Genomic DNA, 19,992 nt, shown 5'->3' on the forward strand with positions numbered 1-19,992 from the left:
GCCCAGAAGATCATCGGCTGCCCTCTCCCCTCTCGGGAGGAACTGTACAACACCCGCTGCCTCAAGAAGGCTACCAAGATCTCCAAGGATCCAACCCACCCGGGTAACGAACACTTTGTGCTGCTGCGCTCAGGGAAGCGGTTCAGGACTATGGCTGCACGGACAAACAGACTTGTATCTAGTTTCTACCCCAGGGCCATACAGGCGTTGAACGTTGCCAACACCTGACCTTGTACTATCACGCAGACGCACATAACATGTGGCAGCTACTGGGGAACTGTGCAATTCCCTTCGAACAATCTATTTATTTATCTATTCATTTATATTATTATATAAAATATTTATTTATTTTCTAAGGACTGTTTTTTTTTTTTTCAAGTCATTCAACTGCACTTTCACTCAGTTTTTGTTAGATTTATATTAGATGTGTTCGTTTTAGTTAGATATATAAGTGTTTTATTTATTTTTTATTTATCATACTGTATATATTGTTTATGTATGTTCCTTGTCCTCTTTTTCATTAAGCACCAGGGGGGAGCTCTCCCAAATTTCGATTTACCTGTACCTGTACCTGTACTTTGACAATAAAGATCATTCATTCATTCATTCATTCATTCATTCATTCATTCATTCATTCATACCCAGTTCCCTGAGACTCAGCAGACCTAGATTCCCCAGAGCTAGACCCCCAAGAACCAAACCCGCCTAGACCCAGACCCAAACCTCCAGCTGATTCAACAGACAGACCTCTCAGTAGGTGAAGCAGGATATCTCGTTCCGGCCTTCTGTCATAAAGGGTCAGGTGTAACCCTGACTCTGTGTGTTTGTAGGCCTACAGGAGGAGTTGTGTTATAAAAGTGATAAGATGTTCCTGGTGTGTTACTGCTTGGCTAAAGAGCATGGAGGAGTACTCACTAGAGAGGAGTAGTGACTATCGAGTATTTTCTGTATCTCTTTTTGCTGTCATTATTTTCGTGTTTAAAGATTTGCTGTTAATTTGTAGAACTCTGTAAAAGCAACTTCAAATAACATTGATTATAGATTTATTTATAGTTTTTTATATTTTCTACATTGAACTTCATCACTGACGTGTCAAATATATATTAATATACACATAGAGTAGCATGTATATCTTGAGCGATCTCTTTTTTAAAATGAGCGTTCTCATGGCTCTGGGCGCGTTCACGTGGTTCTGGGCGCGTTCTTGCGGTTCTGGGCGCGCTCCCGTCCCGTCAAAACATCCCGCGTGAGGAGAACAATCGGCTGCTCCACATTCGCGCTTGTCTGTGGAGTAGGCGTGTCTTGGGGGCGTTCCGGCTCCGCGATTGGTTGAACCCCGTTCTCTTTCTCCTCAGTTTCCGCTTTCTTTCCCTAAGCCCCGCCCCCCCCTGAATAATGATAATAACGATCAAGATGGCTCCTACGGATGCCTCCTTGCGGTAGCCTGCCCATCATTCCATGGATCCACATCCTAAACTACAATATTCCCACTATTTCACCACTTGTGTATCCTGGAGGAGGAACCCGGGGGGCTCCTGCATGGATTGATACCACCGAGGACGTGATAAAAGTCAGTGAAACATACTCTGAGGAACACAGAGCTAGCCCCGGGAGCTAGCTGCTAGCCGCTAGCCGCTAGCTGTAGTTGTCCACCATCTCCGGTTCTCCTGCCGAGACACTTGAACCCGAGCCTCGTCGTGTCCGGGGCGGACAGAACACGGTTGTTCCCGATGGCAGAGCCCAGGAAAGTGCCCTTCGTCACCATCTCGTCCTTTGGGTCAGACGCGACGGCCTCGGAGTCCAAGAAGCGCCGCCGCGAAGATGAAGCCGACAGCCCGGTGGTTAAAGATGGAGGCGGGGGTGGAGGAGGCGCAGCGGCCGCCGCCAGTTCAGGAGGTGGAGGAGGAGACGGAGGAGGGGGTCTGTTCGGGAACGTGAAGGGAGGTGACACAGAGCCCGGCGAGAGGAAACCCACGGTGCGCCTCAACCTGCCGCTGACGGAACCCAACGAGCGGGGGTCTGCGGAGTTCAGCTACACGGAGCTGGTCCAGTCCACCTTAACTCAGGTCAGGAGGGTGGAGGACGGAACAAAAGGCCCGGGGGTGGAGGGGGTCCTGGGCATCACTTTGCAAGCAGAGTGCCTCCGCCGTGCACGGTGACCCGGTAGCATCTCCAAGTCATTAACGCTTTAGGGAACCGGGTTTTAAAGTTGCCAATGATTTAGAAGCACATTTTGTTAACAGAGAGACGATTAAGGAAGCTATGAAAAGTTAACTTTATTTCAGTTATACTCACTTTAGTGTGTGTCAACTTCTCTTAAGTTGCTGTTACTTGTTTTACTGGATGAGAAAGGAGGATATGATGAACGTGAATACTGGTTGGTTATAATCTATGTGTTAAATTGTTTTTGATCAATATATAATGTTAAGCCAAAAGTATAATTTGTATATGTCCTCCCATGAAGATCATTTCTTGGTTTTTAAATTGTTGGGAGGGAAAGACATTGGGGCAGCACCAACTGAACCCTCGAACTTGCTTGTGTTTCCTCTCCAGGTAAAACCCAAAGCAGCTCCGGTCTGTAAAGGCCTGACTCCGCCCCTTGACCCCAGCGACCCCTTCGCCGACGACGACCGAGAGCGGCGCGAGGTCGAGAACCTCGCCAAGAAGTTTGAGAGTAAATACGTAAGTGTCATGTTTTAACGAGTCATTGCGTCACGCATGAAGCGAGGAGGCGTCGGTTTGGTTTTCTTGCCAACGTCGTGATGTGAAACGAAACGTTCGTTTCTGGGTGGTTTTTTTTCAGGGCGGGGCTCCGAAGAAGAAGAAGCGTGATAGGATGCAGGATTTGATTGACATCGGTTATGGCTACGATGATACGGACCCCTTCATAGATAACTCAGAAGCTGTGAGTACATATATGTATTTATTTGGAACACGTATCGGACGACGCCTTTACAGTTGAAATGCGCTGTACTGTCTGCTGTTTGAATTTACCAATCCTTCTCCCCGACCGTAGCCTACAACCAACCCCAACCCATCCTAATGTAATCTATACCTGAACCTGAGCATCTGTAAAACACTGCTTTGATCCAAAGTGGAGCCTCCCTTGTTAACCTAGGGATCGTTAGGGCTTGGCACTTGGTTCTATGAACATCCTTACTGTAACGACAGCAATATATTGTTCTTTCTCTTTCTTCTGACAAATGTACTTATGGTTATTCGCTTTGGATAAAAGCGTCTGCTAAATGTAATACATGTACAGTAAATGTAATGAGTGAAGGGAGAACTGAGTGCCTACAGGTAGCAGCGGCCCTGACTCTGCCCTCCTCTCTCTTTCGTCAGTATGACGAGCTGGTGCCCGCCTCCCTCAACACCAAACACGGCGGCTTCTACATCAACATCGGCACGCTGCAGTTCAGGCCCGCCTCCGACTCTGAGGGGGAGGTGTCTAAAGGGGACTCCAACCACTTCAAGGTGGGTTCACTGTGATTGGACGCTTCCCACGTAGGACTAAAGGATTATAATAATAATAATAATTGTATATTAATATATTAAGGAAGAAGGCATGTAAACACTTGTACAACCCAACAGTAGGTCAGGTTGATAATTCAACACAACATCCTTCAATGTGATAATCTATAGTCTCAGTCAAACAATCTTTACACAAAGTAATCCTTTGTCTAGTCGTGATACAGTTGTGTAACTTATTTGTTTGTAGAAAATGCTCACATTTAAGTTTTAGATGTTTTCTTTTAGTTTCACACTTTAGGATCAGGACACAAGTTAAAATTAAGTTATTAATTGGCACAGTAACTTGATACATCTTGGATATTAAACTTGGTTTATAGTTTCCCTGAGCTGTTGTTTACTACAATGAGCTGTGACTCACAACCTCGTTAACGTGTCATGACCTCGTTAACGTGTCATGGCATCTCTGGCAGAAAGTGAAGGACGGCGAGGAGCGTGTCATCAAGAAGAGACGGAAAAAGCCAGACGGTGTTGGCCTGGAGGACAAGAAGCCCAAGAAGAACCGAGTGACCAAACAGGGGTAAATAAATGATCGGGTATTAAATGAGAAAAAGCATAAAAGTAGATTTACTCAGAAATCATAATTGCCCGTCTGACAAGAAACACCGGGCTGTGTGGATGTGACCCACAACATGTTGTTGTGCAGTCAAAACATGTGTGAGGGGCGGGCTCCAATGTGTGAGGGGCGGGCTCCAATGTGTGAGGGGCAGGCTCTAACACATGTGGGCTCTAACAAGGGGCGGGCTCTAATGCATGTGGGAGTGTCCTCTAACGTGTGATGGGGCAGGCTCTAACGATGAGAGGGCTCTAACACGTGTATGCCCTCAGGGTGTTGGCGCTGAACCTCCACCGCCCGGAGAAGAAGAAGAGGAAGAAGCTGATGAAGGACTCCATCCAGCTGGCCAACATGCTTCGCCGCTTCTCCAGGGAGAAGGAGGAGATCCGCAAGAAGCACGTCCCGGGGGGCGCCGGCCCAACCCCGCGGCCCAACGCCGCCAGAGCGCCGCAGAGTAACAACAACAACAACGTTGGCGCCCTGCCCAAGGTCACCGGGGGCAACGACTTCCTGGGGGCCAGCCTGGCCCCTGACCCCACTGTGCTGTCGCTGCTGGGCGCGGCCAGCGACAACACGGACATGCTGCAGGACCTCATGGGCGACCTGGACTTCGCCATACTGGACTCTCCGGGGGGTAGCCCAGGCCACGGCGAGAACGGCGGAGGGATGGGGGCGGGGCTCAAAGCGGTAGGGGGAGGAGTCACCCGGGTGCTGTCTTCCCCCCCGCTGCCCGGCGGCCTGTCGGCCCCCCTCATCAAACGCATCGAGGACTTGAGAACGGTAAGGGTCACATGACCGCACCCACTGTCACATGACCACACCCCCTCCCCACATGGTCCATCACATGGCCACTCCTACTGACGCCAACTGACACTCACTGACACATGTATACCCTCTCCCACTTCCACAGAGTTCACCTGGACTCTGCATAGCCTCCCCCTTAACCCACCAAAACCTGTCTTACGCACTTATTGTATGTTGTACGTCCTTGCACTTAAAAACAGTACATAACATTGTGCAGCGTCTTATCCTAGCTATCTTTGTTGTATATGTTGAATTGGTTAACCTAGAGATTGTTCGTGCTTGGCACTTGGTTCTATGAACATCCTTACTGTACAGACAGAGATATATTGTTGTTTCTCTTTCTTCTGACAAATGTACTTATTGTAAGTCGCTTTGGTTAAAAGCGTCTGCTAAATGAAATGGACCTACTATGATAAGAGCTGTTCAGTAGTGTGTCCTCTAGTTTGTCCTAGCCTGTGAGTCAGTGCCGTCTCAGTTCGGGGACGGGGGGGACGGGGGGCGGGAGTTGGAGGAGATTTGGCAGGGAAAGGCAGGAGATTTGGGTGTTGCCGTGGCAACGGGAGCCGAGGCAGAGAGGAGGTTGGGGTGAAAAGGGCCCTCTGTCTCCAGGTGTGGGATGGCAGGCGGGGCTGAAGGTTCTGGTTAGAGACGTGACGCGTGTGTGAATACACAACGTTTTGTGTATCCCTACTAGGGCTGTAACAATACACTAGCTCACGATTCAGTTTGTATCACGATTTTTGACCCACGGCTCGATACATCCCACGATTTTTTTACATTTAAAAAGCATTTTATTTAAACACTTATATAACAATTAACTTAATGTAACATTTAATAACAAATAATTTGGAACACTGAACAGATTTGAACAGAAAGAATACTATTAAAGTATAGCTAAATTAATAAATAAATAACCAAAGATTGCAGTTGGAGGATGAATTACCCAACCTGTCAATAATCGGTGGCCGCTTCATTCCGACCTATAAGCAGACCAACTGCCGGTCAAATCACACAAAACAATAGAGACAGGGATCACACAGGCAATTTTTTTCGCGCTTGGCCCACTCTGGATAAATTCATTCATATCGCATATGAGGACTTCGACGGCTGTGGAGAAATGCAATCCTCCGTAGCCACAGAGAGCTGTCATCACAGAGGGCATCTCGTCGCAAACTTACGGCATCGATAAGAGGGGGCGGTGTCAACAGACTATTATTCAGACAAATTATTAGCAAATTTCAATCTGACAATTTGACCGGAGAGTTAGAAAGGGCGTATCGCGCTTCTGCCTTCTCACACCGCGAGACAGGTTTGTGGCTTTGAGTGTCGTGAATTTCAGTTTCGATACGCGTATCGTTACAGCCCTAATCCCTACACAACCCTGTGTAGTATTGCATCCTGTGGCACTGTGTCGTCTCACCCCGGTGTTATAAGAGATGTTTACAAGAATAAGAATACATTTGATTGATATAGCGCTCTTCAAAATACTCAGACGCTCTACATAGCGAAAACAAAATCATTTAATAAGAATTTATCTAAGAAGATAAATAAGGAGGAACTGGGGAGAGAAAAGAAGGGGTGATGTGGCGAAAGCGATCTGGAAGAGGTGGGTTTTGAGGGCCTGTTTAAATGAAGGGAGTATGTCAGCCTGTTGGGTTGGGGAGGGAGTGGCACCTGATAAGGCCCTGCCCGTGTTGACCCTGTCTTTCTCTCTGATCAGGCGTTATAACAGATGTTAACCCTGTGTCTCTCTCTATAAGGCGTCCCGTCAGTTCGACCAGGAGGGCAGGAAGAAGTTCTTCACCCTGGACATGAACAACATCCTACTGGAGTGAGTACCTGTTCTTCTCTGGTGCCAGTGGTCCCACCGTGGACCGTGTTTGTCACCACTGCTCCCCCCCACTCCCCTTTAACAGTGTGTTGTGGGGTCCTCCTCTCTGACTGTGTTGTGGGGTCCTCCTCTCTGACTGTGTTGTGGGGTCCTCCTCTCTGACTGTGTTGTGGGGTCCTCCTCTCTGACTGTGGGTTGTGGGGTCCTCCTCTCTGACTGTGGGTTGTGGGGTCCTCCTCTCTGACTGTGGGTTGTGGGGTCCTCCTCTCTGACTGTGTTGTGGGGTCCTCCTCTCTGACTGTGTTGTGGGGTCCTCCTCTCTGACTGTGTTGTGGGGTCCTCCTCTCTGACTGTGTGTTGTGGGGTCCTCCTCTCTGACTGTGGGTTGTGGGATCCTCCTCTCTGACTGTGTTGTGGGGTCCTCCTCTCTGACTGTGGGTTGTGGGGTCCTCCTCTCTGACTGTGGGTTGTGGGGTCCTCCTCTCTGACTGTGTTGTGGGGTCCTCCTCTCTGACTGTGTTGTGGGGTCCTCCTCTCTGACTGTGTGTTGTGGGGTAGGGCTTTGACTTTTGCCCAAAAATCATATTCAAAGTTTGTTTGTTTATTAATATTAATGTTAGAATATATTCGAATATTTATAATAATATTTTGACCATTAAATGCCTTCAGTAAGACCAGGATTGGGCTTTGCGAGGTTTGTTTACCGCGTTGCTATGGTTACCGGTCTTGCGTGTTCCAACGGTTTATTAGGTTTCTGATAAATCGCAGTCTAATCAATACTTCATTCACTGCCTCTTCCGTGGTCATTACAATATTATGAATAGACTGCGTCGGGTTCTCCGACGTCTCTCCCTCTTGGCCTGCCCATAACAGGTTTGAATATTAAGGGCTGCCTAATATTCGTTCGAATTTTGATTTATTTTTTGATATTCGAATACCGAAGTTCGGAGTCAAAGCCCTATTGTGGGGTCCTCCTCTCTGACTGTGTTGTGGGGTCCTCCTCTCTGACTGTGTGTTGTGGGGTCCTCCTCTCTGACTGTGTTGTCGGGTCCTCCTCTCTGACTGTGTGTTGTGGGGTCCTCCTCTCTGACTGTGTGTTGTGGGGTCCTCCTCTCTGACTGTGTGTGTTGTGGGGTCCTCCTCTCTGACTGTGTGTTGTGGGGTCCTCCTCTCTGACTGTGTGTGTTGTGGGGTCCTCCTCTCTGACTGTGTGTTGTGGGGTCCTCCTCTCTGACTGTGTGTTGTGGGGTCCTCCTCTCTGACTGTGTGTGTTGTGGGGTCCTCCTCTCTGACTGTGTGTTGTGGGGTCCTCCTCTCTGACTGTGTGTGTTGTGGGGTCCTCCTCTCTGACTGTGTGTTGTGGGGTCCTCCTCTCTGACTGTGTGTTGTGGGGTCCTCCTCTCTGACTGTGGGTTGTGGGGTCCCCCTCTTTAACTGTGTGTGTTGTGGTTCCTCCTCAGCATCGAGCTGCAGGTGCAGGAGCAGCCTGAGGGGGTCCGCTCGGCCGTCTACTCCCACCTGGAGGCCTTCGTCCCCTGCAACAAAGAGGCCCTGCTGAAACGCCTCAAGAAGCTCAGCCTCAACATACAGGTACAATACAAAGTCTAACATGTTAAATATAACATAACATGTTATATATAAGCCTAAGATATAACTAACATGTTACAGGTCCCTTATATAACCTGTCATGTTATGATATAAACCCAACACGTTACATATAACCCCAACATGTTATAATATAACCTCAACATACAGGTACATGTTATATATAACCCTAACATGTTCTATATAATCTCTGCATTCAGTTACATTCTAGTAAAACCCCTCAGTGTTGGTATTGATCCCGGTCCAGAACACGTGGTTGGGTGAAGTGAGGACTGAGCGTTGTGATCACTCTGTGTGATGACTCTTCTGACTGTGTCTCCAGGACGACCGTCTCCGCGCGCCGCTGCTGAAGCTGAAGCTGGCCGTGTGCAGCGTGATGCCCGAGCAGATCGCCCGCTTCAACATGGACTGTATCGCCAAGGTGGCCAAGTAAGACCCCCACACTAAGAACCCCACACACACACACGTAGTCTGACTGAGGTACATCCCACTCCAGTACTCGCACCCAAGATCTCCTACTGAAGACAAAACATGATCGTTTCCAGTGTTCCTTCTGACTCCTGATGGTTATGTATTATGGGATGGCTCACAGTACTGATGGTTGTGTATTATGGGATGGCTCACAGTATTGAGGCTTGTGTATTATTGGATGGATCATACAGTACTGATGGTTGTGTATTATGGGATGTCAGGCAGCAGTCTGGAGAAGCAGAGAAGAACGGCTCTGAGGAGGACGACGAGGAGAAGCCGGGGAAGAGGGTGATGGGGCCGCGCAAGAAGTTCATTTGGGATGACAAGCTCAGGTCAGTGTCTCTCTGTGTGTGTGTGTGTGTGTGTGTGTGTGTGTTAGGGATGGGCCGATCGTCGATTCTATCGACGATGGATGGATTCCATCGTCGATCGTCTCAAGTTGCCGATAAAAAGGCGACAATTCTATTTTAATAATTAATTTTTGATTATTATTATTTATTTATTTTTAAAGCGCTGTGGTAGCTATTTTTACAACTTAAAAAGCCCCGCAAATTGTAATTGAAATAACTGGCACCGGTGGAAAACATACTATGTAGCGCTGACCTACCGTATTCACTCACTGCTCCGAGAGGAGAGGGGAGGGGCTCGAAACCTACCGGTCTGCTCGCACGGCGAAATGACATCACACACCGCTGCACCATTTCCGGGTCACAGCTGAGGTACATGAGCTGTGTTCGAAATCGTTCCCTATTCACTCACTCACTATTACCTATAGTGTTCATGATATAGTGCACTACATAGGGAACGAACAAACGAGAATTCGGACACTACGCTGAACATTTCTAAACGTCATTTGAGTCAGTAAATGCGGCCGGGTATTTGTGTGACGCAGACAGATGCGCCCAGATCATGTAAACAAACCGGGCACTCTTGAGGAAAGCTGGAGGTTGTATTGATGTTGAATGTTATATTTCCTTGAACAAGGTTTTTCTTATTAATTTTGAATGTTACATTTTCTTGTTAAATCCCAAATAAATTTGGATATTTCTAAACGAAAGCCGGAGACCTCTTCTTCTCCTCGGAAAAACACGACCACATTGCATTGTGGTATATGGGAGTAACACGTAGGGAACATATGTACACTCAAATTTTGGGTATTTTAAGTGCACTATATAGGGCATGAAATTAACCAGTGAGAATTCGAACAACACTACAAAATGGCGAGCACCCTATATAGTGCACTAGTATATCCGTGATAGGGAACGATTTCGAACACAGCTACGAGCTGTGTCATCAGCGTGTCATCATGACAGCGGCGCCGGCGCCGACGCATCGAAACTTAAATCAGCGGAGGCTCACGCTGGTCCAAGGAGAAGACCATCGTAATCGTTTTTAAGAAAAAAATAGAAAAATAAAAACACGATTTTTTTTCAAAGTGATAAATTACTATAAATAATTAATATTATACAATTATTATAAAGTTGCCCCCGATAGCATCGACCATCGGCGATCGCTAGGGGGCGCTATCGGACGATGGAAGCTTGTAGACGATTGCCCAACCCTAGTGTGTGTGTGTGTGTGTGTGTGTGTGTGTGTGTGTGTGTGTGTGTGTGTGTGTGTGTCAGTCTCCATCCCTCATTCTCTGACGTTTGTGTGTGTGTGTGTTACTCTGTGTGTCTGACCTGTGTGTGTGTGCGTCGGTCTCCATCCCTCATTCTCTGACGTGTGTGTGTGTGTGTTACTCTGTGTTTGACCTGTGTGTGTGTGCATCGGTCTCCATCCCTTATTCTGTGATGTGCGTCGGTCTGCATCCTTCATTGTGTGTGTGTGTGTGTGTGTGTGTGTGTGTGTGTGTGTGTGTGTGTGTGTGTGTGTGTGTGTGTGTGTGTGTGTGTGTGTGTGTGTGTGTGTGTGTGTGTGTGTGTGTGTCCGTCGGTCTCCATCCCTCATTCTCTGACGTGTGTGTTTGTGTGTGTGTGTGTGTGTCTGACCTGTGTGTGTGTGCGTCGGTCTCCATCCCTTATTCTCTGATGTGTGTGTGTGTGTGTGTGTGTGTGTGTGTCTGACCTGTGTGTGTGTGCGTCGGTCTCCATCCCTTATTCTCTGATGTGTGTGTTTGTGTGTGTGTGTGTGTGTGTGTGTGTGCGTCGGTCTCCATCCCTTATTCTCTGATGTGTGTGTGTGTGTCCAGGTTGTTGCTGTGCACCCTGGTACGTGTAAAGCTGGGCTGCTATGAGCTGGAGGGCCAGAGCTCAGTGTCTCCTGAGGACTACCTGAAGGCCTTCATGGAGGCCGAGGTCAAACCCCTGTGGCCCAAGGGCTGGATGCAGGCCAGGTACCTGATGATAACACTATGGGTTACAGTGAGCCACAGTGGCCCAAGGGCTGGATGCAGGCCAGGTACCTGATGATAACACTATGGGTTACAGTGAGCCACAGTGGCCCAAGGGCTGGATGCAGGCCAGGTACCTGATGATAACACTATGGGTTACAGTGAGCCACAGTGGCCCAAGGGCTGGATGCAGGCCAGGTACCTGATGATAACACTATGGGTTACAGTGAGCCACAGTGGCCCAAGGGCTGGATGCAGGCCAGGTACCTGATGATAACACTATGGGTTACAGTGAGCCACAGTGGCCCAAGGGCTGGATGCAGGCCAGGTACCTGATGATAACACTATGGGTTACAGTGAGCCACAGTGGCCCAAGGGCTGGATGCAGGCCAGGTACCTGATGATAACACTATGGGTTACAGTGAGCCACAGTGGCCCAAGGGCTGGATGCAGGCCAGGTACCTGATGATAACACTATGGGTTACAGTGAGCCACAGTGGCCCAAGGGCTGGATGCAGGCCAGGTACCTGATGATAACACTATGGGTTACAGTGAGCCACAGTGGCCCAAGGGCTGGATGCAGGCCAGGTACCTGATGATAACACTATGGGTTACAGTGAGCCACAGTGGCCCAAGGGCTGGATGCAGGCCAGGTACCTGATGATAACACTATGGGTTACAGTGAGCCACAGTGGCCCAAGGGCTGGATGCAGGCCAGGTACCTGATGATAACACTATGGGTTACAGTGAGCCACAGTGGCCCAAGGGCTGGATGCAGGCCAGGTACCTGATGATAACACTATGGGTTACAGTGAGCCACAGTGGCCCAAGGGCTGGATGCAGGCCAGGTACCTGATGATAACACTATGGGTTACAGTGAGCCACAGTGGCCCAAGGGCTGGATGCAGGCCAGGTACCTGATGATAACACTATGGGTTACAGTGAGCCACAGTGGCCCAAGGGCTGGATGCAGGCCAGGTACCTGATGATAACACTATGGGTTACAGTGGCCCAAGGGCTGGATGCAGGCCAGGTACCTGATGATAACACTATGGGTTACAGTGAGCCACAGTGGCCCAAGGGCTGGATGCAGGCCAGGTACCTCACGCTAACAGTATAGCTTACATACCTCCATCGGTGTCCTGATACTCTCTGAGAATCTGAACTCCTCAGATTAACTTCATTAACGATGAAGACAGGAATAACTTTATTTATTATCATTTTTTGTTTATTTTAATTATTTTATATAGTTACTGCTATATTGGACTAATACTGAAAAATGCCTGAAAAGTATTATCTAACCATATTATTTCATTACTAAGTTATTGATGCTAATCCAAAATGTTGATTCCTATACACCATGGTTGTCGTATGGTTGAACAGCAGCAGGTCTAGAATGTTAAGTTTTCAAAACGACACAAGCCCTCACCTGGTGACCTTATACACACGTTCAATGTTGGCTGTTCTTTTCCCTGCAGGATGCTTTTCAAAGAGAGCATGCAGGCACACGGCCACCTGACAGGAAACACGTATGTCATCACTTCCTCCACGTCCTACTGTACTGTGCCCTTATTGGTCGGCCTGTCCGTCACTCACCCGTCTCCCTGCCCTTCTCCCTGTAGAGCCAAGAAGAAGATCGTGACGACCCCCAAGGCCAAGCCCAAGGTAATCCTCATGATGATCAGAATAAAATACAAATATTTAACAATTATTCGTCAAAGAGGTGAATTTTTTTTTTTGGGTATACTACACGTGAACACTCCAAAATTGAACAAGATAACTTTTTATTTTTTTGTTTTTATTAGCGTGATGAGACGAATATCCCAAGTTTGAGATCTCAATCATGGGATATTGCCCAATATCCGGAGATGGCAAACCAATCAAATTGCGCCATTTTAGGAGGTTCACGTGTCGCATATACTTAATGGATATATCAGGGTGAATAGATTAACGAGGTGTTGGTTGTTAATTGGCCTCTGTCATATGACCCCAGGAGATGGGTTGGGTCCAGCGCTCCACGCCCACAGGGGGCGTCGGCCCCGTGGCCCCGCCCACCAAGCGCCCCCCCCTCTCCCCCTCGGAGCCCATCTGCCTGGACTCGCAGGACGAGGAGGAGCCGGCCCCGCACTGCCTGGACTCCATCTCCCAGGCGCTCGCCATCCTCAGCAACGCCGCCAAGGGCCTGGCCCACGGCGACAGCCCCCCCTCGCCCGACCCCGGAAAGACCCCTGTCGTCGCGGCGACCGTATCGCACGCCTCGCCGCTGCTCCAGCAGCAGCAGAAGAAGAGCGTGGTGGTGTCCGGGGCCCCGCCCTCGCCATACATCTCTACCTCCTCCCCGGCGGCGGCCTCGCTGGCCCGCGCCCCCACCCCCGTCTCCGCCCCCTCCGCCCTGTCGCCAGGCAACCGCATGGAGGGCCTGGTGTCCCTCAAGGGCCTGTCCCCGGCCCACAGACACTCGGTGCTCAGCTCCGCCCCCCGGCCCCCCGCTGCGGGCGGCGGCTCCTCCCCCAAGCAGCGCCCGCCCCCCACCGCCTCCCCCCTCATGGCGCCGGGGTCGAAGGGCGTGGCCGCCCCGCCCTCAGGCCTCCTGAGGGGCGGGAACAACCTCATCACCTCCCCGCCACCGCGCGTCCACACGCTCAGCCCCTCCCCCCACATGAGCCCCCAGACCCCCCGCCTGGCCCACACCCTCCACAGCAAGACCCCCCTGACCCCCGGGCTGACCTACAGCAAGCCCTCCATGACCCCGGCCAAGTCCCCCCTGACCCCCGGCCTGTCCTACCCCCGGCCCTCGCTGACCCTCAGTAAGCCCTCCACCACCCCCAGCCTCATGCACTGCCGGCCCTCCATGACCCCCGGCCTCTCCTCCTACGGCAAGGTCAACATGGCCCCCGGAAAGGGCCCGGGGGGCGGGGCCAAGACCACCCTGAGCCCCAAGCCCCCCCACCCGCTGCCCCAGTCCAACTTCATCACGCCCATGCAGGCCACGCTCACCAAGGCGGGGCACAGCAGCACGGCGCCCATCATCAAGCTGACCGCGCCCGCCAGCTCCCAGCCCCACCCCCGGCCTCAGGCCACGCCCCCGCTGCGCCAGTACACCACCAACAGAAGCCCCGCCCAGGCGTTCCGCCCCCCCTACCCCGGGGCCCCGGGGGGCGGGGCCAAGCAGACAGGCGGGGGCTACGCGGGCCTGAAGCAGCCGGTGGGGGTACACAGCAGCACCGGCACCAGCCTTACCAACGCCTCCACCCTCAGCAAGCACCCTGGGGCCACGCCCACCACCACCGCTGCGGCCAACGCAGCGCAGCGCCAGAGGGCAATGGGCGGGACCACTCAGGGGGCTAAGCCAATCACGTCCGTCTCCTCGCCGGCGTTGTCTTCTCAGCTGCCCCAGGTTTGTACTGCTATGACACACACTCACATGTCTGACCTCTGCATGTTTACTAGAGTTCTTCCGAAACCGATACCACTATCGGAAATTCCTCCCAATACTACCTGAAACGCATTATCGGGTATCAACGAGAACGAAAGTCCAGTGCCAATCTCATGTCATCACATGACTCATTTACTACACAGACAGAGAACAACACTAACGGTACAGTGTTATGCTGCGTTCTGTAACGGTCGGAGGTGGGAAGTCAGAAAGGCGTCATCTCCGACCTACATGCGTCAGAGCTACCAAGTCAGAAAAACATTGCTCACGCTACCCTAGAAGAGTGCAAATGTATTATTCTAATTATAAATTGAAAATCAACTAGTTTGACTGAAAAATTACTCATTTTTCAGAAGAACTAGATAGTTAAGGAAAGTTCTATGTAATTCATTCTCTGTTCATTTATTTAAATAACATTTTTGTCATTTAGAAGAGGCTTTTATCCAAAGCGACTTAGTACAAGTAGTACATTGCGGTCATTGTAAGAGAACCCTTCAATAAGAACAAGTGCTAGTAGTTACAATGCTAGATGCTGTATCGGTGTATCCATACCGGGTAAGTAGTATACAGCTGTTAAAATAAATAAATAAGTATCGGCCAATACTCAAAAATCAGTATCGGGGAGTTTTATTTATTGATTTTGGAACATCTATAATGTTCAACATTCATTCACATTTAGGACAAGAAACTGGTTTTAAGGAACCACATCATACCATGTGGTCACTCTGAGGATCTAGAGAGGAGGTCTGGGTGCCTCGACCACCATGACCACGCACGCCACATCCCTGACCCCTAACCATCTCCCCCCCCCCCCCCCTCCCAGGTCTCCACCACGGGGGGCAGTAGCCTGCTGGGCTCTGCCCCCTCCCTGCCGGGGGGCTACGGCATGCTGGGGGGTCTGGTTCCCGTGTCGCTGCCCTTCCAGTTCCCGCCGCTGCTCAACCTGCCGCTCGCCTCCTCCAACGCCGCCGCCAGCGCCCAGGCGGCCAATAGCAACGCCTCGTTCTCCGTGCTGACGCAGAGTGAGTGGCGAGCTTAGAACCGGTTCGCTAGGCTAACGCTGTAAGCATAGTTAAAGGGCTAGGCTAACACGGTTAGCATAGTACAGGGCTATGCTATGGCTGTTAGCATAGAATAGGGCTATGCTAAGGCTTTTGGCATAGTAAAGGGCTATGCAAAGGCTGTTAGCATACTAAAGGGCTAGGCTAAAGCTGTCAGCATAGTAAAGGGAGGTCTATGCTAAGGCTGTTAGCATAGTAAAGGGCTATGCTCACACTGAGGGCCCCCCCCCTGTTAAGGGGAGCCCCAGAGACTTATTCACAGGGCCTGCAGCGTTACCATGGTAACGCTGCGGGCCCTGTGAATAAGTCTCTCGGGACAGCCCTTAACATTAAGTCGATTAAGAAATGACACGGCGATTGGAAAAACTCCCCTTTAGTGACATCACACCTGGGGCGTGGCCGCTCCGAGTGCACAGCCTGCCGATTGGTCCAGTCTGCTGGATGGGCGTGTGTGTTGATCTGGGTGGACACGCCCAATTGTGACGTTGCTCCAGGTTTTAAAAATGGCCGATCTCAGTCACATCCGGTGATCGACGGGGATAGTTAGCATAGAGCTCAGTAAGATGGAGCAGGTAAAGCCAAGTTATTCAGGGTCAGTCAGCAGGAGCTTGCGTTCTGTGTGCCAGTAGTAAGTGTGTGGCTTCTGTCTTCTTCGTTGTCTAGCTACATGTGTAGACCTTGTTGTTGTTTTGTCTTACTGAACCCTTGTTGTGACCCCAAGCTGTGTCTGGGAGGACGACGACCCCTTAGTCCCTCTAACTCTCTCTCATCCCCTCTTCATAACTCATCAATCTGTCATCAACACTGTTCTCTCTCTCCCTCTCTGACCTCCTGTTTAATGGTGTCTCGCTCTGCTCTGTGTCCACTCTCTGCATCTATAGCCAAACCCTGCCTCACCTTCTGCTGTTGATCACTGTTTGTCCCGCCCTGTTTCTGTTGCCCCGACCCACTTCCTGTCCCCACGACCCACTTCCTGTCCCCACCATAACGTGCCCTGCTCTCCCTCCTCTGTTCCCGGGTGGCTCGCTGTCTCCCGTCTCCTCCTCAGATCTCTATAAGAGCCTCCAGGCAGGGGCTCATGTTGCTCTGCCTCCTCACCTGCAGATCGCTTTCTCAGGTAAACCCAGCCCTCCCCCTCCCCCTGTTCAGACGTGGGGAGACTCCACGTCCAGGCGCTGAAACCTCGGTTCAGGTTAGGCACAAGCCAAGCTGAGCTCAGCTACTAGCTGTAGCTCTACTAGCTGTAGCTCTACTAGCCGTGGCTCTCCTAGCCGAGGCTCTACTAGCTGTACATCTACTAGCCGAGGCTGTTCTATCTTTAGCTCTTAGTGTTTGTCTCGCTCTACTAGCCATAGGTTGCTAGTTTGTCAGACAGTAAACCAGGAGTGGAGTGTTTCCTCTGTGGATCTGGAGTCGCCCCACACCTGTCCGTCTGCTTCTGCCCGCCCTGCTATGAGTGTCTGCTGTCGGGTCTGGGTTCTGCGTCTTGTCTGTCTGTGGGGTGCCCATCTGTCTGTCTGTAGCCGTTATAACTGCCGATTGTCCTGACGGTCGCTCCGATGCTGTAATGTTGTTTTCATGCTTTCTGCTCTGGTTTTCATTGGTGGCTCAAGAGCTCTACTCTCCCCGTTCAGATGTCAATCAAAGCCAGGGCGGGGACTCCAACAAGAGGAAGACCCTATGATACAGCACCTAGCTAGACACCTGTCCGGCGGGAACCAATCGGAATCGAGTGTGGCTTTGAGTGACGGTCAACAGAACCACTCAGGACTAGAGCTGAAGCACTGGGGATGAAGAACACGCCTCATCATGCAAGGATTGGCTCAGTGACACAAGCAGTACAGGACTTTTTTTTTTAAACCATTTGATAACTTTTGATACTATTATTCATAGAATTGATAAATGGAAATGACTAAATTTGTCAATGTTTACAAGATAGACCTATATCACTGTGGAAAGGTGTGTGTGTCTGTGTGTGAGAGCGAGCTCAGGGGTGGGAATGTGTTGCGCTGAATGTGTATTTCTCCTGGTAATGGTCAGTGTGTCCATTTGGTGCTTCTTTTTAAGATAATGTAATTAATACTTCAAATCCTGTAAAGAAATGTAAACTAAATGCAAGATGTTCCGTTTGGGCTTTTTAGAATGAAATTTGTCCTTTTTTTAAACAACCTTGATTTCTCGTATAGAAATGAAACGACCTTCCAATTAAACAATGCCTTATAATCATGAATTATAAGAATCTGTCGTCTCACCACAAGCTACGTTAGCGGCTGTCCAAATCTAAGCTAACTACATATACCGTTAAAAGAAATTATGAACTAGTTTGAAAAGACTTTTATTTATAACATTGGCTTGAGACGTGTCAGCAGACCTCAGAAGGTTTGAGTCTGATGTGAAATACAGCACTGACCGCGACGGTCAGACCCCGATCAACCAGGACCGCGGGGGGCGAACAGGCAACACGGGGATATCGTCAAAACTTCACACGGCCACCAGCGAGTCAAATCAACCACCATACGACTCAGAAGCTACAAATATGAAAATATTGCAATCGCTCACGTATGCAAGTATGTTTTTAAAAAATGAAAACATCCGATTTAGCACACAAGCATGAACCCTTACGATACAAAAAAGCGGCGGAAATGAAACTGGTTTCTACTCGTGTTTATGAATTGTGATTCTGGCAGGGTCAAAATGTTCCAGATGTACTAGGAAACCCCCAGCAGCTCCAGGGTTCCTCCCAGAACAGAAAGTCGCTTGAGGGGAGAGGCCTGCCGGTTATTTGACCAGCGGTCTGGTTTTATCATCATCGCCGCACTGGTGCGACTTGTACATCTTTACCTCGGCCATGTACTTGGCCCAGGCGTCGCTCTTACCCGGCTCGGCCTGCGGAGAACGGAGAGAACAGGCGGTTAAAACAACACAACGGCAGACAAACACTATACGGATCAGGGAAAAGAGACTGATGTACTTACAACCGAGTCCGGTTTCAGTTTCTTCGCAACCATGCCGGTCTTTAGGAACACGCCGCCTCGCCGCTTCCCCACCTGGGAGGAGATACAAGACTGACACCGTTACAGGAGCCCAGACACCGGGGAGAGGAGATATGAGACTGACACCCTTACAGCTGGGTGAGGAGAGACAAGACTGACGCCCTTCCAGGAGCCCTGGCAGCCAGGTGGGCAGTGGAGGAGAGCCAACAGTCGGGCTCCTGTCGCACGATGACCAGCGAATGAACCGTAAGCCATGTGTCAATATGTGTGTCATATTAGTGTCAATGGTCGAATGAACCAAGGCCTGTACTATATCAGCGTTAATAACGTGTTCTATTTTTATTCTGATCATATTAATGATCATGATCACGAACGACTAACGTCACTTTGATCTCATCTCACTACTGCCAAAGCCCTTACAAAGCTGGTCGCGGAGGGGGGCTTCTTGTCCACAGTTGACTGTTCTTGGGGGTCTGTCGCGGGTCCTTCCCCGCTCGCCTGCCCATCCTCTTCTTTCCTCCTCTTCTCTTCCTCCATTTTCTTCTTGAACATCGCCATGAAGCTGCCGTCGTTGGCGAACGCGTTGGCCGCCCCGGCCGTGCCGGGCGCCCCGGGCCCCACGCCGGGCCTGGCGCCGCCCAGCGCCGGGCTGGACGGCGAGGCCGGGCTGCTGCTGTTGGAGTCGCTGCTGCTCAGGTGGGCTCTGTGGTGAACCCTTCTGGAGTCCATCCTTTCCGTTTGGGTCTCGAACCGATGAAGTGATGAACTGTAGATCCAGGGGTCCAGGTGGTCCGGGGTGATCCGGGGGGTCCCGGGGTTTGGAGGAATGCGGTCTGGGAGAGGCCGTTCACAACATGTTGCAGGCGGACTGACCTCGGTCGGGAAATTAAGAAGCCCTCTGGTCCTATGATGGTTTAAAAGTATAATTAGTAGACAGCATGGGAGGATAATAAGCCGTTTCAGACCGAAGAGGATCACAGAAACAAGACGCTAGCGCGGTGGGCTAATGCCTTGTTTACCTTGGCCTTTGTAGGGCAAATGTACCCGAATAATGTCCAGATGAAGAGTAAAGAGCCAGGGGGATTAGATCCGATCGCTCGATGTCACTTTACTGCCCTCAGGAACCGCACAGCAGACGAGATACTCCAGAGATAATACGAGTTATGTTTAAAAATGAGCTCCTCGTTACTCGCTGGCGGCCATCTTGGCTCTTACGGCTGACGTCACGGCGTTCGGGCGTTGTGTCCGGGGAGGAGTCATGGCGTGACGGCGTCCAACGCCCCCTGCTGGGGGGTGGTGAGGAATCACGTCAAGGCGTGGTGTCCGTCCGTCCCCCCCCCTCCCTACAATGGGCGGGGAGGAATCATGACGTCGC

The 19,992-nt window shown here is 50.5% G+C and overlaps 2 protein-coding genes across 5 annotated transcripts; one reads left to right on the forward strand and one right to left on the reverse strand.

Moving 5' to 3' along the window:
- The first annotated feature begins 1,382 nt into the window (after positions 1-1,382).
- LOC132451853 (ubinuclein-2-like) lies at positions 1,383-18,194 on the forward strand. Of its 4 annotated transcripts, none has more exons than XM_060044390.1 (17): positions 1,383-2,066; positions 2,554-2,682; positions 2,804-2,905; positions 3,343-3,474; positions 3,942-4,048; positions 4,357-4,864; positions 6,649-6,719; positions 8,180-8,309; positions 8,647-8,753; positions 9,017-9,127; positions 10,987-11,130; positions 12,606-12,656; positions 12,750-12,792; positions 13,121-14,524; positions 15,387-15,585; positions 16,673-16,741; positions 17,238-18,194. In XM_060044390.1, the coding sequence occupies exons 1-17, from the start codon at positions 1,731-1,733 to the stop codon at positions 17,306-17,308; spliced, it is 3,714 nt and encodes a 1,237-aa protein (XP_059900373.1). In that variant the 5' UTR covers positions 1,383-1,730; the 3' UTR covers positions 17,309-18,194. The 4 variants fall into 4 exon arrangements, with proteins under 4 accessions (XP_059900373.1, XP_059900374.1, XP_059900376.1 ...); XM_060044391.1 differs by having other exon boundaries at positions 17,259-18,194; XM_060044393.1 differs by lacking the exon at positions 16,673-16,741.
- trir (telomerase RNA component interacting RNase) lies at positions 17,944-19,863 on the reverse strand. Its single transcript, XM_060044424.1, has 4 exons — positions 19,637-19,863; positions 19,038-19,521; positions 18,600-18,671; positions 17,944-18,510 (listed from the first exon to the last, which is right to left on the reverse strand). The coding sequence occupies exons 2-4, from the start codon at positions 19,344-19,346 to the stop codon at positions 18,403-18,405; spliced, it is 489 nt and encodes a 162-aa protein (XP_059900407.1). The 5' UTR covers positions 19,347-19,521; positions 19,637-19,863; the 3' UTR covers positions 17,944-18,402.
- Positions 19,864-19,992: the final 129 nt, after the last annotated feature.

This window comes from Gadus macrocephalus, chromosome 2 (genome assembly GCF_031168955.1).
Source record: "Gadus macrocephalus chromosome 2, ASM3116895v1".
Lineage (NCBI taxonomy): Eukaryota > Metazoa > Chordata > Actinopteri > Gadiformes > Gadidae > Gadus > Gadus macrocephalus.